The sequence below is a fragment of the Xenia sp. Carnegie-2017 genome, unplaced genomic scaffold, assembly GCF_021976095.1.
Source record: "Xenia sp. Carnegie-2017 unplaced genomic scaffold, XeniaSp_v1 HiC_scaffold_23, whole genome shotgun sequence".
Lineage (NCBI taxonomy): Eukaryota > Metazoa > Cnidaria > Anthozoa > Malacalcyonacea > Xeniidae > Xenia > Xenia sp. Carnegie-2017.
This window is the reverse complement of record NW_025813486.1, coordinates 1,415,461-1,437,775: the sequence shown is the minus strand read 5'-3', so window position 1 is coordinate 1,437,775 and position 22,315 is coordinate 1,415,461. Positions and strand designations below refer to the sequence as shown.

General features: G+C 34.4%; 1 protein-coding gene across 4 annotated transcripts; it reads left to right on the top strand.

Annotated features, from left to right (window-relative positions):
• The first annotated feature begins 42 nt into the window (after positions 1-42).
• LOC124448367 (exocyst complex component 7-like) lies at positions 43-20,950 on the top strand. Of its 4 annotated transcripts, XM_046999373.1 has the most exons (20): positions 43-83; positions 178-277; positions 704-788; positions 1,095-1,200; positions 2,114-2,231; positions 2,683-2,721; positions 2,854-2,916; positions 5,877-5,934; positions 6,378-6,432; positions 6,743-6,915; positions 7,833-7,890; positions 8,855-8,959; positions 9,035-9,154; positions 9,411-9,470; positions 9,982-10,020; positions 10,583-10,645; positions 10,800-10,866; positions 11,322-11,387; positions 11,464-11,596; positions 20,888-20,950. In XM_046999373.1, the coding sequence occupies exons 1-20, from the start codon at positions 81-83 to the stop codon at positions 20,934-20,936; spliced, it is 1,560 nt and encodes a 519-aa protein (XP_046855329.1). In that variant the 5' UTR covers positions 43-80; the 3' UTR covers positions 20,937-20,950. The 4 variants fall into 4 exon arrangements, with proteins under 4 accessions (XP_046855329.1, XP_046855328.1, XP_046855327.1 ...); XM_046999372.1 differs by lacking the exon at positions 20,888-20,950 and having other exon boundaries at positions 2,689-2,721; positions 11,464-11,682; XM_046999371.1 differs by lacking the exon at positions 20,888-20,950 and having other exon boundaries at positions 11,464-11,682.
• The last annotated feature ends 1,365 nt before the right edge of the window (positions 20,951-22,315 follow it).

Genomic DNA, 22,315 nt, shown 5'->3' with positions numbered 1-22,315 from the left:
AAATGGTTTTATTTTTAGGAGCAAACAAATTTATCATTTTGAAAGACAGTTTGACGAAAAGCGACGATTTGACGGAAAATATGGTAAGGACAAGCTCAGTCAAACTTTGGAATAATAACATGAACTTTCAAATTGAAGATTTCATTCATTAAAATAGCAAGGTTATATTATTTTCAGCGTGGTATTTTGTCATCATTTAACGAACGCTTAAGCAAGCTAGAAGAAAACATTTTACCTGTGCATAAAGAAACTGTTGAACTACAACGTCGACAAAGAAGTATCCTTTTACACTCTATTTCAATCATACTCAAGTTTATTTTCTTAAGGTGCAATTCTGTTTATGTCTTTTGAAGAAGACAAACAATGAGGTTGGAAAACTTGCTCTCTCTTGCAGCCACACGACCATTTTCAACTATATGTTGCCCCTCTAAATTACTTTGCTTGTGCTTACATCAACTCAGGGTAAACTGGACCATCCCACCATGATATTGAACTAATATTTTCTTGCAAAATCGAAATGGTACAATCGGCTTTGTGTTGCAGCATATTTCTGGTAGTAAGTCACTGGCAGCAAATAAATTCACATCCTTGCAGCTATACAGGGACTTCGATACAAGTTTTCCAACCTACAATAAAATGTTTCATTAATGCTATAACAGATACACATATGTTGTAGTTCCCTTGACCAATCTCCCCCCCCCAGATATTGATAAAGTTTTACGAGGGCTAGATAATGTTATCAGCTATCATAATGTTGCTTCGAAAGAAGACCAGGACATCAGAGATGGGTGAGTGTTTCGATGATGGTTTGTATCCCCCTGACTAAAAGAAAAGGTTGTAAGATGGTTTTCTCCACCCTGACTAAAAGGAAAGGATGGTAGGATGGTTTATCTACCTCTCCTTCCGTGATTTCATATGTTTATCAGCTGATTTTTTTTACTCTTGTCCAAGTTCTTTCCAATGTGAAGTTAAAACAGAAATTGTTTTATCTAACTCCTAAATTTTCACGTCTTCATCCCTCATCATCCCTCATTATCCCTCATCATCTGTCTCTATCCCTTCATTATATTCATAAATTTCCATTATTTTTTCAGACCTGGTGCTGATGTCGATAGTTACATACAAAGCTTGATAAAAGTTCAAGATGCCATTAAATTTTTTGAAGACAATAATCCCAACAGTCCTGAGTTATCCCTCCTTGTGAGTTCATTTTGAAAACAACATACCCAATAGTCCTGAGTTATCCCTCCTTGTGAGATCATTAAGTATTTTTGAAAACAACATACCCAACAGTCCTGAGTTATCCCTCCTTGTGAGATCATTAAGTATTTTTGAAAACAACATACCCAACAGTCCTGAGTTATCCCTCCTTGTGAGATCATTAAGTATTTTTGAAAACAACATACCCAACAGTCCTGAGTTATCCCTCCTTGTGAGATCATTAAGTATTTTTGAAAACAACATACCCAATAGTCCTGAGTTATCCCTCCTTGTGAGATCATTAAGTATTTTTTGAAAACAACATACCCAACAGTCCTGAGTTATCCCTCCTTGTGAGATCATTAAGTATTTTTTGAAAACAACATACCCAACAGTCCTGAGTTATCCCTCCTTGTGAGATATCCCTATTTGGAAAACAACATTAGTCCTGAGTTATCAATCATTAAGTAGACAGTCCTGAGTTATCCCTCTTGTGAGATCATTAAAGAGAACAACATACCCAACAGTCCTGAGTTATCCCTCCTTGTGAGATCATTAAGTATTTTTGAAAACAACATACCCAACAGTCCTGAGTTATCCCTCCTTGTGAGATCATTAAGTATTTTTTGAAAACAACATACCCAATAGTCCTGAGTTATCCCTCCTTGTGAGATCATTAAGTATTTTTGAAAACAACATACCCAATAGTCCTGAGTTATCCCTCCTTGTGAGATCATTAAGTATTTTTTGAAAACAACATACCCAATAGTCCTGAGTTATCCCTCCTTGTGAGATCATTAAGTATTTTTTGAAAACAACATACCCAACAGTCCTGAGTTATCCCTCCTTGTGAGATCATTACATATTTTTTCAAGTCAATCTTGCTTGATTAAAAAGTTAATTTTCATTTCAGACATCATTAATGGAAACAGGACGTGAACAAATGGAACGTTCATTTAGACAGTTCCTGGCGCTAAACAGTAGTCCTCTCGAAGCTGAAACATTGATTGATTTATTGAATTCTAACGAAGGTTGTCAATAGTTCTTGGGGGGGGAGGTCAAACTATAGAAAGTTTTAGCAATTTTTTCGGAGGCGTTGTAGATTATATAAAGGCGGTGATTTCAAATATCATTTCCCAACAAATTATCGCGCCCGTAATCCAGGTTTCATTTGTCTTAACATAGGAATGCCTTAAGTCAATCTATGTGAAAAATTTCGTTATCCTGTTTAAAACTTAGTTAAACAGTTAGGCCTGTTTCAAACGTCGCGTTTTACATGAGACGAATGCATTTGAAATAAAAGCTAATGAGGAATTTTATCTCATTTTCTTTTCTCTTTAATGCATTCGGTTCATGGCCGTATGTAAAATGTGACGTTTGAAACAGGCCTTAGTCTCGCCATCTTACGTTAAAGTCACACGTTATTATGCGTCAGATTTAAGTCATTATATCTCAATTCACATTTTTTATATTTCTTTCCAGAAACAGAAGAATCCACGCCTCAATTTAAACCTATAAATGGTAATAAAAAACAAAGAAATTTTGAAATCAATATTGTAAAACGATAAGCGAAAATGTCTTCTCGTAATTGATCTTTCGCCACTTTTCTAATGATCTCTAGTCTCCCAACTGTTATTTTCTTTTCACGTTTAGACGAAGCTATAGAAGATTTGAGTAAAATAGCGGCTTGGCTGGTCACAGAAGCCCAATCTAAAGGTATCTCCTAGAAAATATGTTTCACTTTCATTATGGGTTTGATTGTAACGCGAATTTAGCTAGAGTTTAGAAAAGCAGCGAAACACGAGCCTAAGGCAGTATGTTCCATTGAACAAAATACATGGAACGCTACCTGAAGTAAATGAATCCACCTTTTCGACGGTAGACATACGTGGCAAAAATACGAGATCAAATTACAAAATTCGGACTGTGAAATACTCTGACATAGTATTGCATATGTAGAATAGTGGCAATAAAATGGTTAGGAGATGCTTTTGAGTTTTGGGCATTTTTAATCCGATTGTATTTATTCAGAACGATTATTTATAAAGGCAGAAAGCAATACAGTAAATATGTTTTCTAAACATTTTGGGTTAGAAAAAGCATAACGATCGAAGGAGAGCTTGAATACTGGCATGTTGTCGCGGTAATGACTTTTATGTAAGGATTGTTACGGGCCTTAACGGCGTGACTTAAGAATATCCAGGACGGGTTCCAGCTGCAAAAAGCGCAAAAATGCAAGCCATACAAAATTTTGAACTGTTATTTTTATTAAATGTTGCTTCGCTGTCTCTTATCACTATTATTATTATTGATGCATAAAATCTCCCTAAAACTGGATTTTCACATTCATTTACGCGTTATATACGTAAATATGGAATTTTAAACTATAGCTATAAATTTCAATGTATGAAATTACGATGACGCTAAATGATAACATAAAACATTGTCTTATTATGAATATGTGTTAATTGTATTCAAAGGCAGTCGTAAATCTCATCTGGAATCTACATGATACATCGAATCATAAATATTATAAAAATAACAGTTAAAAAAAATTCTATGACTTGCAATTTTCTTCGCTCGATGCAGCTAAAATCAGATCTGGATATTCTTTGGTTGGGTGGTTTCATACAACGAAATGCATAGAACACGCATTTACGTAATAAATTGGACGGCTGTCTCTATGCGATCAAAAGAAGTCCTTTTAATCCGAAAAGTGTACAGTTTATTCGTAAAATTATTCGAGAAGTAAAGTTACTTTCTATATTGAATCATTAAAATATTGTAAGATAAAAAGAAATTTACTATCAAAAATGTATCAAAATTTTATAACATAAGGTTTGAAACCGAGGTTCAATTTAGACGATACAAGTTGCATGGCTTATTAAATGTTATCTTTGTAGAAACTATTATAAAAAAAGAAAACAATTCCTTTTTTCCATGAAGCCCATGGGTGCCTTCGTTCGTGATGAGAGAGTTACATTGTATAAGGAGGCTCTCACATGGTAACGAGTAAAAAATGTGTTTACAGTTGGTTTAAATTAGAAGTCAAAAAGGCAGAAGTTGTTTGAACGTATCCTTGGATGTTCTAGTTTCTTTTATGATAAGAACTCTTGTAAAGAAAAAGATAAAATTCGAAAGCAAAAAACCCCGTTTTCGGTCCATGCTTCCCGATACCTTCTTAAGCGTAAGGCACTAGAACGCCGCATGTTAAACGTTTCGGTAGGAGATTTCGGCCCTCCACGCTATCTTACTTGGGAGATGCAATAGCAAGCTTCCGCCCATCAAACCCGAGATCACCTGCGATAGGCTTTGCTCGGGGTACGCAGGAGAGTGCGGTCGCCACCGAAGTGTGGGCCCCTAAGCCACTGCATACTATCGCACCCAGCTTCCACTGCTAGTTGACATCTACTATACCTAGTATTGACTTTATATATATATACAAAATTCAGAGGCTTACGAAAGTTGTGGTATTAACAAAGTCACTACTGCGCATGCCCAGATGATTTCTTTGATAATTTGCGACTTAGTGAGCTAATTGCCACAAATGTAGTGCGAGTACATTTAGTTAGTCGTTGCCATGACTATGAACAATTGGTCGAGTGGACTGCGCAGGCTCGAGCGCATGCGCAGATGATTTCTCTATTAAATTGCTACTAAGCATGCTATTTACTTCAAAATCGATGCTAGTAGATGCAGTTGGTCGTTGCCATGACCATGAACTTGGCCAGCTGGTCGAGCCGACTGCGCATGCTCGAGCAGACTGCGCATGCGCAGATAATATATCTGAAAATTTGTTACTGAGCGAGCTAATTACTCCATAATCTGTACTAGTACATACAATTGGTTGTTGCCATGACCATGAACTTGGAAAGTTGGTGAAGTTGACTACGCATACTCGCATTAATTCTCGATTAATTTGTGACAGAGCGAGCTCTGAAATTGGTGCTTGTAGATGCGCTGAGCAAGTTTTCAATCATATATTTTTTGCATGCTACTTGTCTTCTTAAGCTTGTTTTGACAAATGCATATTAAACTTATCAACACTTTGTTACGGCACTCGTAATATCTGCGAAATGTTTTTAATTTTCTCTATAACTTTGCATGTCATATCCAAGCTTTTTTTTCATTTGACGGAAAATGGTTTTTATTCACTCTTAACACCTTTTGCCTTTATAATTAGTCGTTCTGGATTTCTAAAATAAGATTTACAAATGCCCCAAGAGCATCTCCCAACCATTTTATTGCCACTATTCTACATAAACAATACAATGTCCGACCATTTGATTGTCAGAATTTTGTAATTTGATCTCGTATTTCTGACGCGTGTGTTTACTGTCGGAAGGTGGATTGAAGCCAAATCTTACACCCTGATACGCGAAATTTTACCCAAGACACGCGAGTGTTGTGTTTCGAGATTCTCGCGGGGTGACGATTGAACTACACGCGTGTCCGGGGTAAAATCTCGCGTGTCTGGGTGTAAAATTTGGCTTCAAAAAATTATTAGGCAGCGTCCCATGTATTTTAGTTCAATGGTATGTTCAAAAATTTCACGACTGCGCTGATAGCGATTTCAATTTTCGTGTTTTGATGGTCTGATCCAAAGTCGGACATCGACCAATCAGAGCACGCGTTTGGCATATGGTATTTTATAAAAGAATTTTTTGTTCTTTCAGACTTTATGAATGTGTACAGTCAAATTCGATCAAGTGTCTTAATGAAGACCTTACAAGGGTTTGTGATGTACTTGTTACAAGAAACAATGGGAAAATGCGTGATCCGTTATCAGTATTATACATAACGCAGTCAAACGTTCACTAATATACAATTTTTTATAAAACAAGCTTTCGGCTCTCTGTCTACAGCCTTCGACGGGTTATAAAAAATATTTTATAGCCGAAAGCTTGTTTTATAAAATATTTTATATCAGTGAACGTTTGACTGCATAAGATAATGGGTTTCTATAATTTCGTAAAAGAACTGTTGCTAATGTGCATTTAATATACACGACGATTTTTTTGAGAATAGACATGTTTCTACATTTCTTGATGTCATCTTCAGTAGACATTATGAGATGTCGAAATATGTCTATTCTCATAAAATCGTCGTCTATAAATGCAGAATAATGGGTTCTTTTCATAAAATATTCAAGTTTTTTTGTTTTCGACTTTCCTCAGATTAGTCGAGGGACACTCGCTAGGAAAGATAGAAAGTTATTCTCCTGCCAACATTGTAAGTACATAAAAGTCAGTCTATCTTTTTATCTATAATCTTTTTATCTGAAAAGTTAGAAAAATTTTTTCATCGGAAATGTTGATGTTTCCCCCGGGGGGTGGGGGGTGTTGTCAAGATTTGTTTTACTAGAGGAAGCGAGATTTTTTACCGATGTTTCACCCATTAGAGAGATAGTCTTTTCTGGATACGAAGAGATGGTTTTATTGTAGGGGGGGGGGCTAAAATTTTCAACAGGATTTCCCTGAAGTGTCAAGGTTAACGTCTTCAATGATAATCTCACAATGTACAAACTTATTTACATCTTCAGATGATCAGTCCGAAGTTGAAACAGTTAAGCGGCATCACTCCTCAAAGAAAATCAACTATGAAAAGAAATCTTGTGCGTCGTGTACCATCGAAAGCGTTTGAATATACAGGAAATCGGAAAGTCAACTCACCAGCTGCAATGTTCGATTTGTCAACATCCAAAGAGGATGAAGAGTAATGTATTTTATTGTGTATTTTTTGTTCTGTGTTTGTAAACTTTTTGTCGTTCGGCGTTCGTCGTAATTGCTCGTAATTGTTCGTCGTAAGAAGATGATTTCGTAAATCCAACTGGATAAAAATGCTCTTCAACCGACAGGCTTAGTGGCTCTTCCCCATTGAACTAAAATACTTGGAACGCTACCTGAAGCAAATAATTGAAGCCAAATCTTAAACCCAGACACGCGAGATTTTACACCAGTCACGCGTGTTTGGTGTTTCGAGATTCTCTCGCGGAGTAATAATTGACTACACACGCGTGTCTGGGGTAAAATCACGTCTTCAAAAAATCATTAGGGTTTTGTATTACAGGTAGCGTTCCAGGTATTTTAGTTCAGTGGTCTTCCGTCACGTGTTATAGACCGCATTTGCACAGAATAATGATTATACAGAAGGTCACTCAGGTGTACAACGTCCTCATGTCGGCCATTATTCCAGCCAGATGATTAAGATTTCTCACTTGTTTCCAACCATTAAAATTACATTGCGTCATTACTTAATAATGAATTCAAGTATATTTTGACTCAAGAAATGACTTCGGATCATTTTAAAGGTTTCGAAAAAGTCAAAAACCTTAATCATCTGGCTGGAATAATGGCGGCCACCATGCGCGGCACGACATGCGCGAGGACAAAAACATCAAAGGCTCCGACATGAGTGACTCTTCTGTATATTCTTAATCTGTGACATTATCGTTAAAATGGCTGAGTTTTCAAGTTAAAGTAATTAGCTAAACCAGGCAGAATTTATCTCAATAATCTTCCGAAACCTTTAACTTTGATTCTTTCCTCGAACTCGTTGCTTTTGTGTTTTAACTCTAACACTGTTATCTTTTAAAGATTCATACGTAGAAACAAATTTCTTTATTTATTTAGTGAGATAGAAGCTGGTCGATTCATCACTCTTTCTGCGGCACTTTTAAAACTTCTCCAGGTTTGTTGCACATAGTTGTTTTAACGCGTATTTTTTAAAGTGTATTTTAAAGTTTATTTTTTAAAGTGTATTTTAAAGTGTATTTTTTAAAGTGTATTTTAAAGTGTATTTTAAAGTGTATTTTTTAAAGTGTATTTTAAAGTGTATTTTAAAGTGTATTTTTTAAAGTGTATTTTAAAGTGTATTTTAAAGTTTATTTTTAAAGTGTATTTTAAAGTGTATTTTTTAAAGTGTATTTTAAAGTGTATTTTAAAGTTTATTTTTTAAAGTGTATTTTAAAGTGTATTTTTTAAAGTGTATTTTAAAGTGTATTTTTTAAAGTGTATTTTAAAGTTTATTTTTTAAAGTGTATTTTAAAGTGTATTTTTTAAAGTGTATTTTAAAGTGTATTTTAAAGTGTATTTTAAAGTGTATTTTTTAAAGTGTATTTTTTAAAGTGTATTTTAAAGTGTATTTTAAAGTGTATTTTAAAGTGTATTTTAAAGTGTATTTTAAAGTGTATTTTTTAAAAGTGTATTTTAAAGTGTATTTTTAAAGTTTATTTTAAAATGTATTTTAAAGTTTATTTTTAAAGTGTATTTTAAAGTGTATTTTTAAAGTGTATTTTTAAAGTGTATTTTTAAAGTGTATTTTAAAGTGTATTTTTTAAAGTGTATTTTTTAAAGTGTATTTTAAAGTGTATTTTTTAAAGTGTATTTTAAATTGTATTTTAAAGTGTATTTTAAAGTGTATTTTTTAAAGTGTATTTTAAAGTGTATTTTAAAGTGTATTTTTTAAAGTGTATTTTAAAGTGTTTATTTAAAGTGTATTTTTTAAAGTGTATTTTAAAGTGTATTTTAAAGTGTATTTTAAAGTGTATTTTAAAGTTTATTTTTAAAGTGTATTTTTTAAAGTGTATTTTAAAGTGTATTTTAAAGTGTATTTTTTCGATGCAAAAGTTATTTTGCAGATATGTCATTCTTAGAGTGAACGGACATTGATAAATTTGATCATTTGTAAAGAACATAGAGATGGTATTTTTGACGTTCTCATTCAAAATTTGATTGAAACGTTGATTGTCGAGGGAGAAGTAAGTCGCTTTATGAGAAGAATTTGTTTGGAAATTTTTTCACGTTTTTTAAACGTTTTTTCATTCCTTATTGAGGTCATGGAAAACTCGGCAAGAAAATTAATTGCGAAAAGAGAATATTTCTCTCTGTTGCCTCTTCTTCCCGTGCTCAAGTATGTTAAATCTGTGTTGCCTTTGTTCTCTCAAGCATTACAGGTAAATAGGAAACTTTACAGGTACCCTTTTTCTTAGGAAAATTTAGAGCATATTAAATGTGGCCCAAACTTTGCGAACATACAAATGCGCCATATTCTTGATGAAGAGTGTCACAGTTTTATAATGCCAACATGTTATGTCATGTATTCTGATTTAATATGTTACATATTTCTATATTTTGACTTGTTTTTTTTTTGTTACATGTGGTCATTTTCACGTGTAGCCTAAGAAAATCTTAAAATTTCATCTGTTCTAGGGAGTTCGTACTCCAACTCAAGCAGCAATCCCAAATCTTTTTGTTAATTTGGAGTCCGTGGTAGGATATTTAAAATTTTATCGATGTGTTACATCATCTTGCAAGGGGGGGCAGGGACGAAACTAGAACGTTAAGTGGGGGGGGGAGGAAATATTCATATATTCACCTCTGCTTGACTGATTTGGTTTGTTAGCGATTATAATTTCAAAAGAAAATTTGCAGGGAAGTACTGAATATGTAAATATTCACCCACCCACCCTCACTCCTTTAACGCTCTAGGCTCGTTCCTGAATGGATGTGTTCTCTCGCTCTATCTTGTAAATATTCACCCCCCCTCCTCTCATTTAACGTTCTAGTTTCGTCCCTGAATGGATGTGTTCTCTCGCTTTATCTTGTAAATATTCACCCACCCCTCCCCTCATAACGTTCTAGTTTCGTCCCTGAATGGATGTGTTCTCTCGCTTTATCTTGTAAATATTCACCCAACCCTCCCCCCCTCACTTAACGTTCTAGTTTCGTCCCTGAATGGATGTGTTCTCTCGCTCTATCTTTCTTTTGTTCATTGCTTTAGGGAGCTAAAGCTTTGGATGACTTTACTGAAAATATCAAGGTTTGTTTGTTGAACGTGATCGTAGCAAAGATGTTGAAATTCATGACAACTTATAAAGCTTTGTTGAATGTAATTAATTACAGCAATGAATCTTACTAAACGTCTTCTTCATTAATGACATTGACGAGATCATTTATTTTATGCTACCATAATTTCTCTTTACATCCATGACGTCTCTCTCAGAGAAGGATCCAGGATGATTGTTTGGGGGTACCTTAGTTTGGATTAGATTTTTTGACTTTTGTAGATGTCATCGTGTTATGTCACACTTTGTGTTCATTTCTGTTATAGTAATATTTTGTAAGAAAATTCACCTAACCTCTTCTTCACTTCCTCTTGGTAAGGAGGGGTGAGCACCTTCACTTTATTAACAGGTGTACTCAGCCCCACCTTACTAACAGAGGTACGCTCTCCCACCCACCTTACTAACAGAGGTACGCTCACACATCCCACCTTACTAACAGAGGTGCGCACACACATCCCACCTTACTAACAGAAATACACACCCTCACCAGTAAATTCATGGCATTTTTATTGTTACTTGATGTTTTCTTTTCTTTAGCATGAGCCGGACAAGCAATCAAATATGCCTAAAGATGGCACTGTTCATGAACTCACAAGCAATGTATGTAATGTGACTGACTAGACTTAAAGCAATGTTGCTAGTCTTACATGATCTCTCGTGTATTTCGTCTGTAAATGCATTTTCTTTGTCAAGTAAATTAACTTCGCAAGCGAAGGTTTTTTATAAAGATATTCTTTGTTGTATTATTTTATAGACGTTGATATTTCTTGAGCACCTGCTGGGATATACGGACACTGTTGGAAATATGCTCTTAAACTCAGGTAATATTTAAGATCCTTTATCTTAATGTTGATTATTTCAGTTTTATCCTAAAACATTTTTGAACGATGGTCTTGCCGGTGAATGACCCTATGATTGGATATTGACGATCGTTTCTCATGTACATTAGTTTCAAAATTGAATTGTTCTTGAATACATAGATTTAGAATCACTGAACGGTAAAGCTTGTGAGAAACATGAGACCAGACCTAGCGTAAGATTGCCTTCTTTATTGAAGTATTTATTCGTCGTCAATATTCACAAGTTCTGACTCAATTATCCACACATACCTCGCTCTACACCTGGATGATACATTTTACTGTTATTTATCAACAAATGCCCCATTTATATGAACAAACGTACTAGATCACGGCTTTTGTTTAAGCTTACGTGAAAGGAATGAATGAAAAGAACAGATACTTTGCATTTAAGTAAGTTGTACATTTTGTTCATATAGAATCTGTAATGGATCCACGAATTGGTGACAGTGTATCACCTAAAACTCTTGTTGCTCGATACTTTGGTAAGTTTACAAAATTCTTTCCTTATAAATGCATTCTTCTTTATCATAGCTTACGTGTGTATTTTAAATGTTGAAGGTCGTGTTCTTGGTGCTCTTGGATTAAATCTTGAACTGAAGTCGAAAAGTTACGTTACAATGTTGGGTCAAGTTGCCCTGTCTGGGATATTCTTATTAAACAATTATAACTACATTTTGAAAGGATTGCAGAGGTTAGTGTCTTTAATATTTTATAACATACACTTCTCAATGACTGACTACCGTAAAATAGTTAGAGATTAGAGAATTTGAATTTTATCATTTTAACACTATATAAAACTGTGTCGGAATTCATAAAATAAAAATTCGATCTAAACATGTGGCTGGCTACGCTACTGCTGACGATGACTTGGGAATAAAGTTGAAAGAGGTGCCATGCAGAAAACTGCTATAGTGGCGAGATCTCTCGTCCATACGCAGTTCTATAGAGATTTGACTCGTCTCCCATCTTTGTGTGCTTGGTGCGAGTTCTAATTTCGTCCAAGTCACATGTTTTCATGTTGGGATAAAAGCGCGAGGATTCGTATTATCAACACTAGAACATCGTAAGGTTTCAAATATTCGATTTAACTGACAAGTAGAGGTACTTGTAGCGAATAGGATTAAGTTCAAAATTCATGCTGCAATATCGCATCTTATAAACTATAAAAAGCCGGCAATTCATATCAGGAATCTTCTAACCTGGCGATGAAAAGCTTTTGGAAACGTTACTTTACGTAACTTTAATTCAACATGAAATATTTGTATCATATGGAAACAACGATAAAAGTAGAAAATTGCCTTAAAATTGCGTCGGCTGATACTGAAATTCTAATAAGCTGCCCAACTTTAATAAAATAATATTAACTCATGGAATATTAATTATACATTTTACAAGAGATAAACAAAATCATTCAAAAAAATATCTTTATTAATTGCATATTGACTTAACGAGTGATATATGTATTTGAATTTCTTTTTGAGGTACGATATTTCCACAACTGCGCGAATAGTGCATTATTATTGATTTTTAAAATCACGTGATAAATATGTGAATAGTTTTTAACTATTATTTATACTTTTTAACATAAGACGCTAAGATTTGTGCACTTCATGACCACTATATTGGTATGTTTATGATTGCAGTTTTTCTTTTATCAACAAAATGATACGAAATCATTTTAATTTATTGAAGTATGTTGCGATTTAATGTCGTTGGTTCTTTTTCTAGTTATATTGTTGTCGAGTTGTCTCGATCATGTCTTCCAAACCTAATTTATATTGTGCATTAATTTCGGACGCTCTCTGGAACATTTCTTCCCCTCTTTCATATTCCTTCAACTTCATCAAAGATGTGGCATAGTTTTGAGCAAGTATACCTTACCTTTGTTTGGAGTTAGCTCTAACTCTTCAAAATATTCAAAGCACTTTCATAATTTTTCCTTGCAGACTCCTTTTGGTTCATTTGTAACAGCAAATTTCCCAAGACTTTATGACAATCTACTTTAAGGGGATGTTTTCCAAGGAACTCGTCCACTAAAGCTGTAGCTTCTTCATAGCAATCATTCTCCATAGCAATCAGTTCATTGAAACTTTTTACTTGGTGACGTTGTGTGCTCTGATATTTTCTTAAATAACCAAGCATGAGAAGCGACAAAATCACGTCAACTTTCGTCAAAGGGGTTCTCTCCATGTTTTGTTTCCTTAAGTCACGCGATTCTTCGATATTATTAGCAGCTTTTTCAAAATATTCTCGCTGTTTGTTGGGTTGCTCTTTTTTGTGTTTTGATTTGTTGAGATAGTATCGACCCAACTGGTATTTGAAATGTGCTTTCAGTAATCTTCATCTGGAAATTCACTTCTATTGAATCATCGATGACTTTCTCCATTTTTGAAATAGCCATCGGACAGCCATAACGATTTTCTACCTTCATGATCAACCAGAATGCAATCAAAATCAATCTTTTGTCTTATTTTCCCGTGCTCTTCTGCTAAGTCGGAGCAAGTTTGTACAAATTTGATCAGTATCTCTTCAGAAATGATGCCATTGATGGCCGTATTGAAAAAGAATCTGCATGACGATTGAAATAAATCGCTTGTCATCAATATTTGTGAAACTTGTTCATTCCTGGTACAGGTCGAAAGGACGTCTTCAATATTTCTTGCTTCTCTTTTGAGTATTTCTCTTCCATCAATGAAACCATCTTTTGAATAACTTTTCAGTGTTGCATTGTGACAAATTTCAAGGTAATGCTGAATGTGCTGAATGGATATATCATTTGCTTGTCCTTTAGGATCCATCCTTATGTGTCGAGTGTTCTTTTTAGGTTCTCTCCTCGGTCAAGTTACAACTTCAGATTATATTTTCTATTTTAAATGCAAAATGGTTTAGTTAATTTGTGTTCACGTCTGTTTGTTTCTCTGTATGTCGTGTTTTAATTCTCAATTCACAATAGCTTGTTTATCAATTTATTAGAAACTTTGGTTAAATTATACATGTTCATCGCATTCGTTTGGTTGTGAGTGTTTGTGACGATCGACTGATCGCCATTGATGGAATTTTGAAATTATGTTATTGCTGTTGACAAATCAAAGTTTAAAATTGTTTTTTCACGTCGTTCTTATGTTATTTCAATAATTATAAAGATGCTTTACCTGTTGTTGAACTTCCTCAAGTCTTGACTTGTCACACGTTTAAATGTTTCCTAATGCATCCGTCTTCAAATTCAATTTTCACATGATGCGCACTATTTATGATTTTGCTGAGTTGTAACCTAAGCAATTTTAGTTCTTATTTATCAATCGTATAATTAAATCCACGTGAAACACACAGCAAAATTTTGGAAGCATTCATTTTTTGTAATTATACAATAGTGGTGATTGCGAAATATTTCAGTTATGTATTGTATTTCTCGAGACTCATTAGTATGAGAATGTAAAAATCTTGTACATGTATATCCCAGAACCATTTTTACATGTATATCCTGCAGAACCATTTATTGTATGTATATCCTGCAGAACCATTTATTGTACATGTATATCCTGCAGAACCATTTATTGTACATGTATATCCTGCAGAACCATTTATTGTACATATCCTGCAGAACCATTTATTGTACATATCCTGAAGAACCATTATTGTTTTATCATACGAGAACAATTTTTACATCAGAGTTCATACATATATTTTATGTCAATTATGAGTAATTTGATGTGGAAAACTTTATTCCTTATATATTCCTTATATTCTTTGTCTGTTGTGTGATTTAAACCTCAATTTACAACTATATACATGTGTTAGTTTATATGTGTGAGATTGCATTCGTAGGGTACTAATATTGAGCGTTTGTGACGATGTTATGAGCCTCGCGTTCTTAGTCATGTTGCCACAGAAAGCGTCGAATCGATGAAACGAATAGAAGTGTTCTTGCGCTATATTTTATTATTAAATATTATATCTAAAATACGTATTCTTTATTATGAATACAAAAGCTCTACATTCAGCTTTTCTAAGCTGTCAATTTGCCACCAACTATTCATAGCGTCGATTTGATGTTGTAAACACGAGTCATCACTGTTGATGGAATTTTTATGTTATTGCTATAAAATTATGGTTTACATGCTTCTTATATTATGTTCATAATTATAAAGATGCTTTACATGTCATTGTTTTACCTCAAGTCTTGACTTTTCAAAGGTTTTAATGTTTCTTTTCTAACTACGATTTATTTACTTTCGCGTCTTCAACTAATTTCACATATTATGCACTTTTAAGGTTTTGCCGTTTTAGTAACCTAGGAAATTTCATTTATTATTAATTGATTGTGTATTAAAATCCACATGAAGTCCACAAAAATGTCGGAAGCCAGCAATGATCATTGCTCTTTTCAACTATTATTGTAAAGAAAATATTTTAATTATGTATTGTGTTAGTAAACAGTATTTATTATATATATCTCATCTGTCATCAATGTAAGGATGTTAAGATTTTGTAAATGCATATCCGGCGCTACTTGTTGTTTGTTCCATGAAAGGCAATCAAAGTCCTTATATACTTTATTGTTGTGTCTTCATCATGAGTGATATGATGTTTGAAACTTCACTTCAAATTACTCCAGTGTCGTGTTTTCATATTTTAAATTAATTTCCGTTGGGTCTTTGAGCAAAACTATATTTGAAGTAGATACCGAAATTCTAATATGCTGCCCAACTTTAATAAAATAATATTAACTCATGGAATATTAATTATACATTTTACAAGAGGTAAACAAAATCATTCAAAAAAATATCTTTATTAATTGCATATTGACTTAACTAGTAATATATGTATTTGAATTTTTTTTGAGGTACGATATTTCCACAACTGCGCGAATATTGAATTATTATCGATTTTTAAAATCACGTGATGTATATGTGAATAGTTTTTAACTATTATTTATACTTTTTAACATAAGACGCTAAGATTTGTGCACTTCATGACCACTATATTGGTATATTTATGATTGCAGTTTTTCTTTTATGAACAAAATGATACGAAATCATTTTAATTTATTGAAGTATGTTGAGATTTAATGTCGTTGGTTCTTTTCCAGTTATATTGTTGTCGAGCTTTCTCGATCAGGTCTTCCAAACCTAATTTATATTCTGCATTAATTTCGGACGCTCTCTGGAACATTTTGTTTCCTCTTTCATATTTCTGCAACTTCATCAAAGATGTGGCATACTTTTTGAGCAAGTATACCTTTCCTTTGTTTGGAGTTAGCTCTAACTCTTCAAAAACATTCAAAGCACTTTCATAATTTTTCTTTGCAGACTCGTTTTCTTCCATTTCTAACAGCAAATCACCCAAGACTTCATGACATTCTACTTTAAGGGGATGTTTTCCAAGAAACTCGTCTACTAAAGCTATAGCTTTCTGGATCATTTCTTCCCCTCTTTCATATTCTGCAACTTCATCAAAGATGTGGCATAGTTTTTGAGCAAGTATACGTTTCCTTTCTTTGGAGTTAGCTCTAACTCTTCAAAAACATTCAAAGCAATTTCATAATTTTTCCTTGCAGCCTCAATTTGGTTCATTTGTAACAGCAAATCACCCAAGACTTTATGACATTCTAATTTAAGGGGATGTTTTCCAAGAAACTCGTCCACTAAAGCTAAAGCTTCTTCATAGCAATCTTTCGCCATAGCAATCAGTTCATTGAAACTTTCTACTTGGTGACGTTGTTTGCTCTGATATTTTCTTAAACAACCAAGCATGAGAAGAGACAAAATTACGTCAACTTTTGTCAAAGGGGACGAGTTCTCTCTTTCCATGCTTTTGTTTCCTTAATTTGCAAGATTCTTCGACATTATTAGCAGCTTTTCAAAATATTCTCGCTGTTTCTTGGGTTGCTCATTTTTGTCTTTTGATTTGTTGAAATAGTACCGACCCAACTGGTATTTGAAATGTGCTTTCAGTAATGGCTCGTCATCTGGAAATTCACTTCTATCGTACTCATCGATGACTTTCTCCATTTTTTCGAAATAGCCATCGGACAGCCATAACGATTTTCTACCTTCACAATCAACCAGAATGCAATCAAAATCAATCTTTTGTCTTATTTTCCCGTGCTCTTCTGCTAAGTCGGAGCAAGTTTGTACAAATTTGATCAGTATCTCTTCAGAAATGATGCCATTGATGGCCCTATTGAAAAAGAATCTGCATGATAATTGAAATAAATCGCTTGTCATCAATATTTGTGAAACTTGTTCATTCCCAGTGGTACAGGCCAAAGGACGTCTTCAATATGTGTTGCTTCTCTTTGAGTATTTCTCTTCCATCAATGAAACCATCTTTTGAATAACTTTTCAGTGTTGCATTGTGACAAATTTCCAGGTAATGCTGAATGTGCTGAATGGTTAATCATTTGCTTGTCCTTTAGGATCCATCCTTATGTGTCGAGCGTTCTTTTATTAGGTTCTCTCCTTGGTCAGGTTACAACTTTAGATTATATTTTCTATTTTAAATGCAAAATGGTTTAGTTAATTTGTGTTCACGTCTGTTTGTTTCTCTGTATGTCGTGTTTTAATCCTTAATTCACAATAGCTTGTTTATCAATTTATTACAAACTTTGGATAAATTATATATGTTCATCGCATTCGTTTGGTTATGAGTGTTTGTGACGATCAACTGATCGTCATTGATGGAATTTCAAATTATGTTATTGCTGTTGACAAATCAATGTTTAAAACTGTTTTTCACATCGTTCTTATGTTATTTCAATAATTATAAAGATGCTTTACCTGTTGTTGAGCTTCCTCAAGTCTTGACTTGTCACACGTTTAAATGTTTCTTCTAATGCATCCGTCTTCAAATACAATTTTCACATGATGCGCGCACTATTTATGATTTTGCTGAGTTTTTTGTAACCTAAGCAATTTTAGTTCTTATTTATCAATCGTATAATTAAATCCACATGAAACACACACAGCAAAATGTTGGAAGCATTCATTTTTTGTAAATTATACAATAGTGGTGATTGCGAAATATCTCAGTTATGTATTGTATTTCTCGAGACTTTATTAGTATGAGAATGTAAAATCTTGTACATGCATATCCTGCAGAACCATTTATTGTACACGTATATCCTGCTTAATAAACTTGCTAAATTGCTTGATGGGAATATTAGAGCTTTAGCAATAGTACGACTACGACAACGAGTACGAAGTTTGACCGTGTAAGAGAATGGCATGAGGAAGTTTGTTGTCGTTATCGCTTCGTCAAAATTTAGCTTTAGTTGTAAACAATAGAACGAGCCTTTTATTGTAAAACACCGACGTTTGCAAGCAGCTACGGCTCTATTTGTCAATAATGATATCAACTAATCGGTAATAACTGATTTTGCAAGAACATAGGACTCTTTAGAGTGAAAAATCTTTACTATTTTAAATTTTATGTACGATATATTTATACGATTTTATTGTTGGTTTACGGTTCACTTTGCGTACGAAATACATAAAAGTTTTGCAGGTCGTATTTTCCTTTTAAATTACATATGCGCTCAAAATGTTCTAAATTAAAGCCTGGATGCTCGAAAATAGTACTGTAAACTAATTTCTTACACAATGAAAAATATACCTACTTTCTTTGCTTAAAAAGACATCGTAGTCACGACTACGAATTTTTTACAAAACATCGTACTCGACAGATTAAACACGTAATCCTTTTGTCGGCAAAGGACAGGATTAGTCAATTTAATTAAGTGGAGACATGAAGTGAGACATAATTAAGTACAGACATTGGAGTCTGTATTAATTAAACTAATCCTGTCCTTTGCCGACAAAGGATTACGTGAATCTTTCTCTGTTTTAAGTGTCTCTGTTTTACATGATACGTAGAATTATAAATATAAAAGTGACAGTTAAAAAAATTCTTCAATTTTCTTCGCTCGATGCAGCTAAAATCAGATCTGGATATTCTTTGGTTGGGTGGTTCCATACAACGAAATGCACAGAACATGCATGTACGTAATAGCTTTGACTGCTGTCTCCATGCGATCAAAAGAAAACCTTTGAATCCAAAAGTGTGCTGTTTAATCGTAAAATTACTCGAGAAGTGAAGTTACTTTCTAGATTGAATCATGAAAATATTTTTAAGTAAAAGAAATTTACTGTGAATAATGTATCAAAATTTTATAACATAAGCGTTGAAAGCGAGGTTCAATTTAGACAATCCAAGTTTCAAGGCTTATTAAATGTTATCTTAGTAGAAACTATTATAAGAAATTAGAAAATCCCCTTTTCCACGAAGCCCACGGATGCTCTCGTTCATGATGAGAACAATTGTAAAAGGTTAGGAGTAAAAAAAACGTGTTTACAGTTGGTTTAAATTATAATTCAAGAAGACAGAGGTTGTTTGAACCTTTGCAGTATCCTTGGATGTTCTAGTTTCTTTTATGATAAGAACTCTTAAACGAAAGGTAAACAAAAAGATAAAATTCGAAAGCAAAAAATCCAGTTTTCGGTCCATGGCTTCCGATACACCGAGATAGTTGAGCACTAGAGCGTCGCATGTTAATTAAGGGAACCAGATAATCCTTTTTTGCCATGAAGCGCTTGCATGGTTTGTGATGCACGAGAAACAGCAAATGAGAGAGTTAAATCAGAAAGATATAAACCAATAAAATTGTATAAAACATGTTGAAGGTCGTCTTATATTATAGGTGTCAGAAGAAGTTAATTAAAACATTGCTTTGTTTATTTTATGAAAAAATAAACAACAGATAAAATTCAAAAGCAAAAAACCCGTTTTCGGTCCATGCTTCCCGATACCTTCTTAAGCGCAAGGCACTAGAACGCCGCATGTTAACGTTTCGGTAGGAGATTTCGGCACCTCCACGCTATCTCCGGGATGCAATAGCAAGCTTCCGCCCATCAGACCCCGAGATCACCTGCGATAGGCTTTGCTCGGGGTACGCAGAAAGTGCGGACGCCACCGAAGTGTTGTCCCCTAAGCCACTGCATACTATATCGCACCCAGCACTGCTAGTTGACATCTACTATACCTAGTATTGGCTTTATATATATATACAAAATTCAAAGCCTTACGAAAGTTTGTGTTGTTGTTAATGTCACTACTGCCCTAGCGCATGCGCAGATGATTTCTATATTAATTTGCAGGTAAGCATGCTATTTATTTCAAAATTGGTGCTGGTAGATGCAGTTTGTCGTTGCCATAACCATGAACCTGAGCAGCTTGTCAAGTCGACTCCGCATGCTCGAGCAGACTGCGCATGCGCAAGTAATATATCTGAAAATTTGTTACTGAGCGAGCTAATTACTCCATAATCTGTACTAGTCATCCAGTTGGACGTTGCCATGACCACTAACGGAAAGTTGGTGGAGTTGACTACGCATGCTCAGATGTGATTCTAAATTAATTTGTGACGGAGCTAGCAGTGAAATTGGTGCTTGTATATGCGCTTAGCAAATTTTGAATCATATATTTTTGTCATGCTCTTTGTCTTCTTAAGCTTGTTAGACAAATGCATATCAAACTTATCAACACTTTGTTACGGCACTTGTAAAGTCTGCGACAATGTTAGAGATGTTTTAATTTTTCTCTATAACTTTGTACCTGCATATTGCATGTCATATCCAAGCTTTCCTTTGATTTGCCGGAAAATGGTTTTTATTCACTCTTACACCTTCTGCCTTTATAATTAGTCGTTCTGTATTTCTAAAATAAGATTTACAAATGCCCAAGAGCATCTTCTTTTATTTTATTGCCATTATTCTACATAAACAATACTATCGCCGACCATTTGATTGTCCGAATCTTGTAATTTGATCTCGTATTTTTTCCTCCTATGTGTTGTGTAGCGATGTTTTTATTTTATTGACCATCGTGACCAATTTTACATGAAATAAAGCAATGTTAACTACGTCGAGATTATAACTATCTCAATTTTCATGTTTACATGAATCTGATTTTTTTATGTTTGCAGTTTGCATCTAATATCACGAGAAATGATTCTGCTCCATATCGTACAGTGACGGTACGAGATGCTTTGTCAGATTACCAGAAATCAGAAACGGTGCAAAGGCAATAGAAATATCATACGATGGAGATGCAGTCCCATTTCCAGAGACAGGTGGATACCTCGTAGTCCCGCTTCGTAGTAGACAATAGCCATTTATAATTTTATTACATCTGATATCAGATCTTCACACTATTCTTAAACTGCATTAAATACAACATAAAAGCTGACAATTCTGTTTACAGATCCGTATGTATAATGAAAACACCGTTTTGCGTGATCACGTGTGCAAAGAGATGACGTCATTGGTCGTTGCCAGGATACAGCGTATTCCCAAGTACCGGATCCGATTGGCGTGACTTACCGAACATATGTGTTCGCCTGGCAGATGGGAAATATACGGAGAAATTGCGTTACACGCATAAGGATAAAAATGGCACTAGTTCATCCGGGCAACAACGTGGTGTATGCAGCTGTGTTGAGGGTCCCCTGTGATCCACAGGATAGACAATTTAACACCCTTATCCCATGGTGTTTACCTCATACTGGTAACAGACACAAATCACTGGGCTGGTCTCTATGGAAGACTGGAGTGGGATGGCTATTTCAGTACGACTATAACGAATCCTGAACCGATGGGAAAACTGGTGACCAAAACCTGTCAATTTTCTATTTTATTGACTTTAAAAGTTTGAGATTTATTTTCTTTAGGGACGAGTTCTTCATCCCTGCCAACATCGAGTTGTGAGCGTGCGTGAATGCGCTCGTTCCCAGGGTTTTCAGATACTTACTGCTTTAAAGGAGATGTTCTTGATAAACATAGACAGGTATGAAGACTGTAGTGCGCATGCCTTTGTGATTCGGACCCAGTTCACACATCATCCGTTGATTTTGAATACGGTGTGAAAGTCGTACGGCTTGGGGTCGTGTTTATACGACACTGGTTTGGAAAAAAATTAAACGCTAACAGTAATTGAAAGCAGTATGTTTATCTGCATGAGTTTGATTGGAAACGGTGTGTCTATCTGTAGGAGTTTCATTGGAAACAGTATGTTTATCTGCATGAGTTTAATTGCAAACGGTGTGTCTATCTGTAAGAGTTTCATTGAAAACAGTATGTTTATCTTCATGAGTTTGATTGGAAACGGTGTGTCTATCTGTAAGAGTTTCATTGAAAACAGTATGTCTATCTGCATGAGTTTGATTTGAAACGGTGTGTCTATCTGTAGAGTTTCATTGGAAACAGTATGTTTATCTGCATGAGTTTGATTTGAAACGGTGTGTCTATCTGTAAGAGTTCATTGAAAACAGTATGTTTATCTGCATGAGTTTGATTTGAAACGGTGTGTCTATCTGTAAGAGTTTCATTGAGAACAGTATGTTTATCTGCATGAG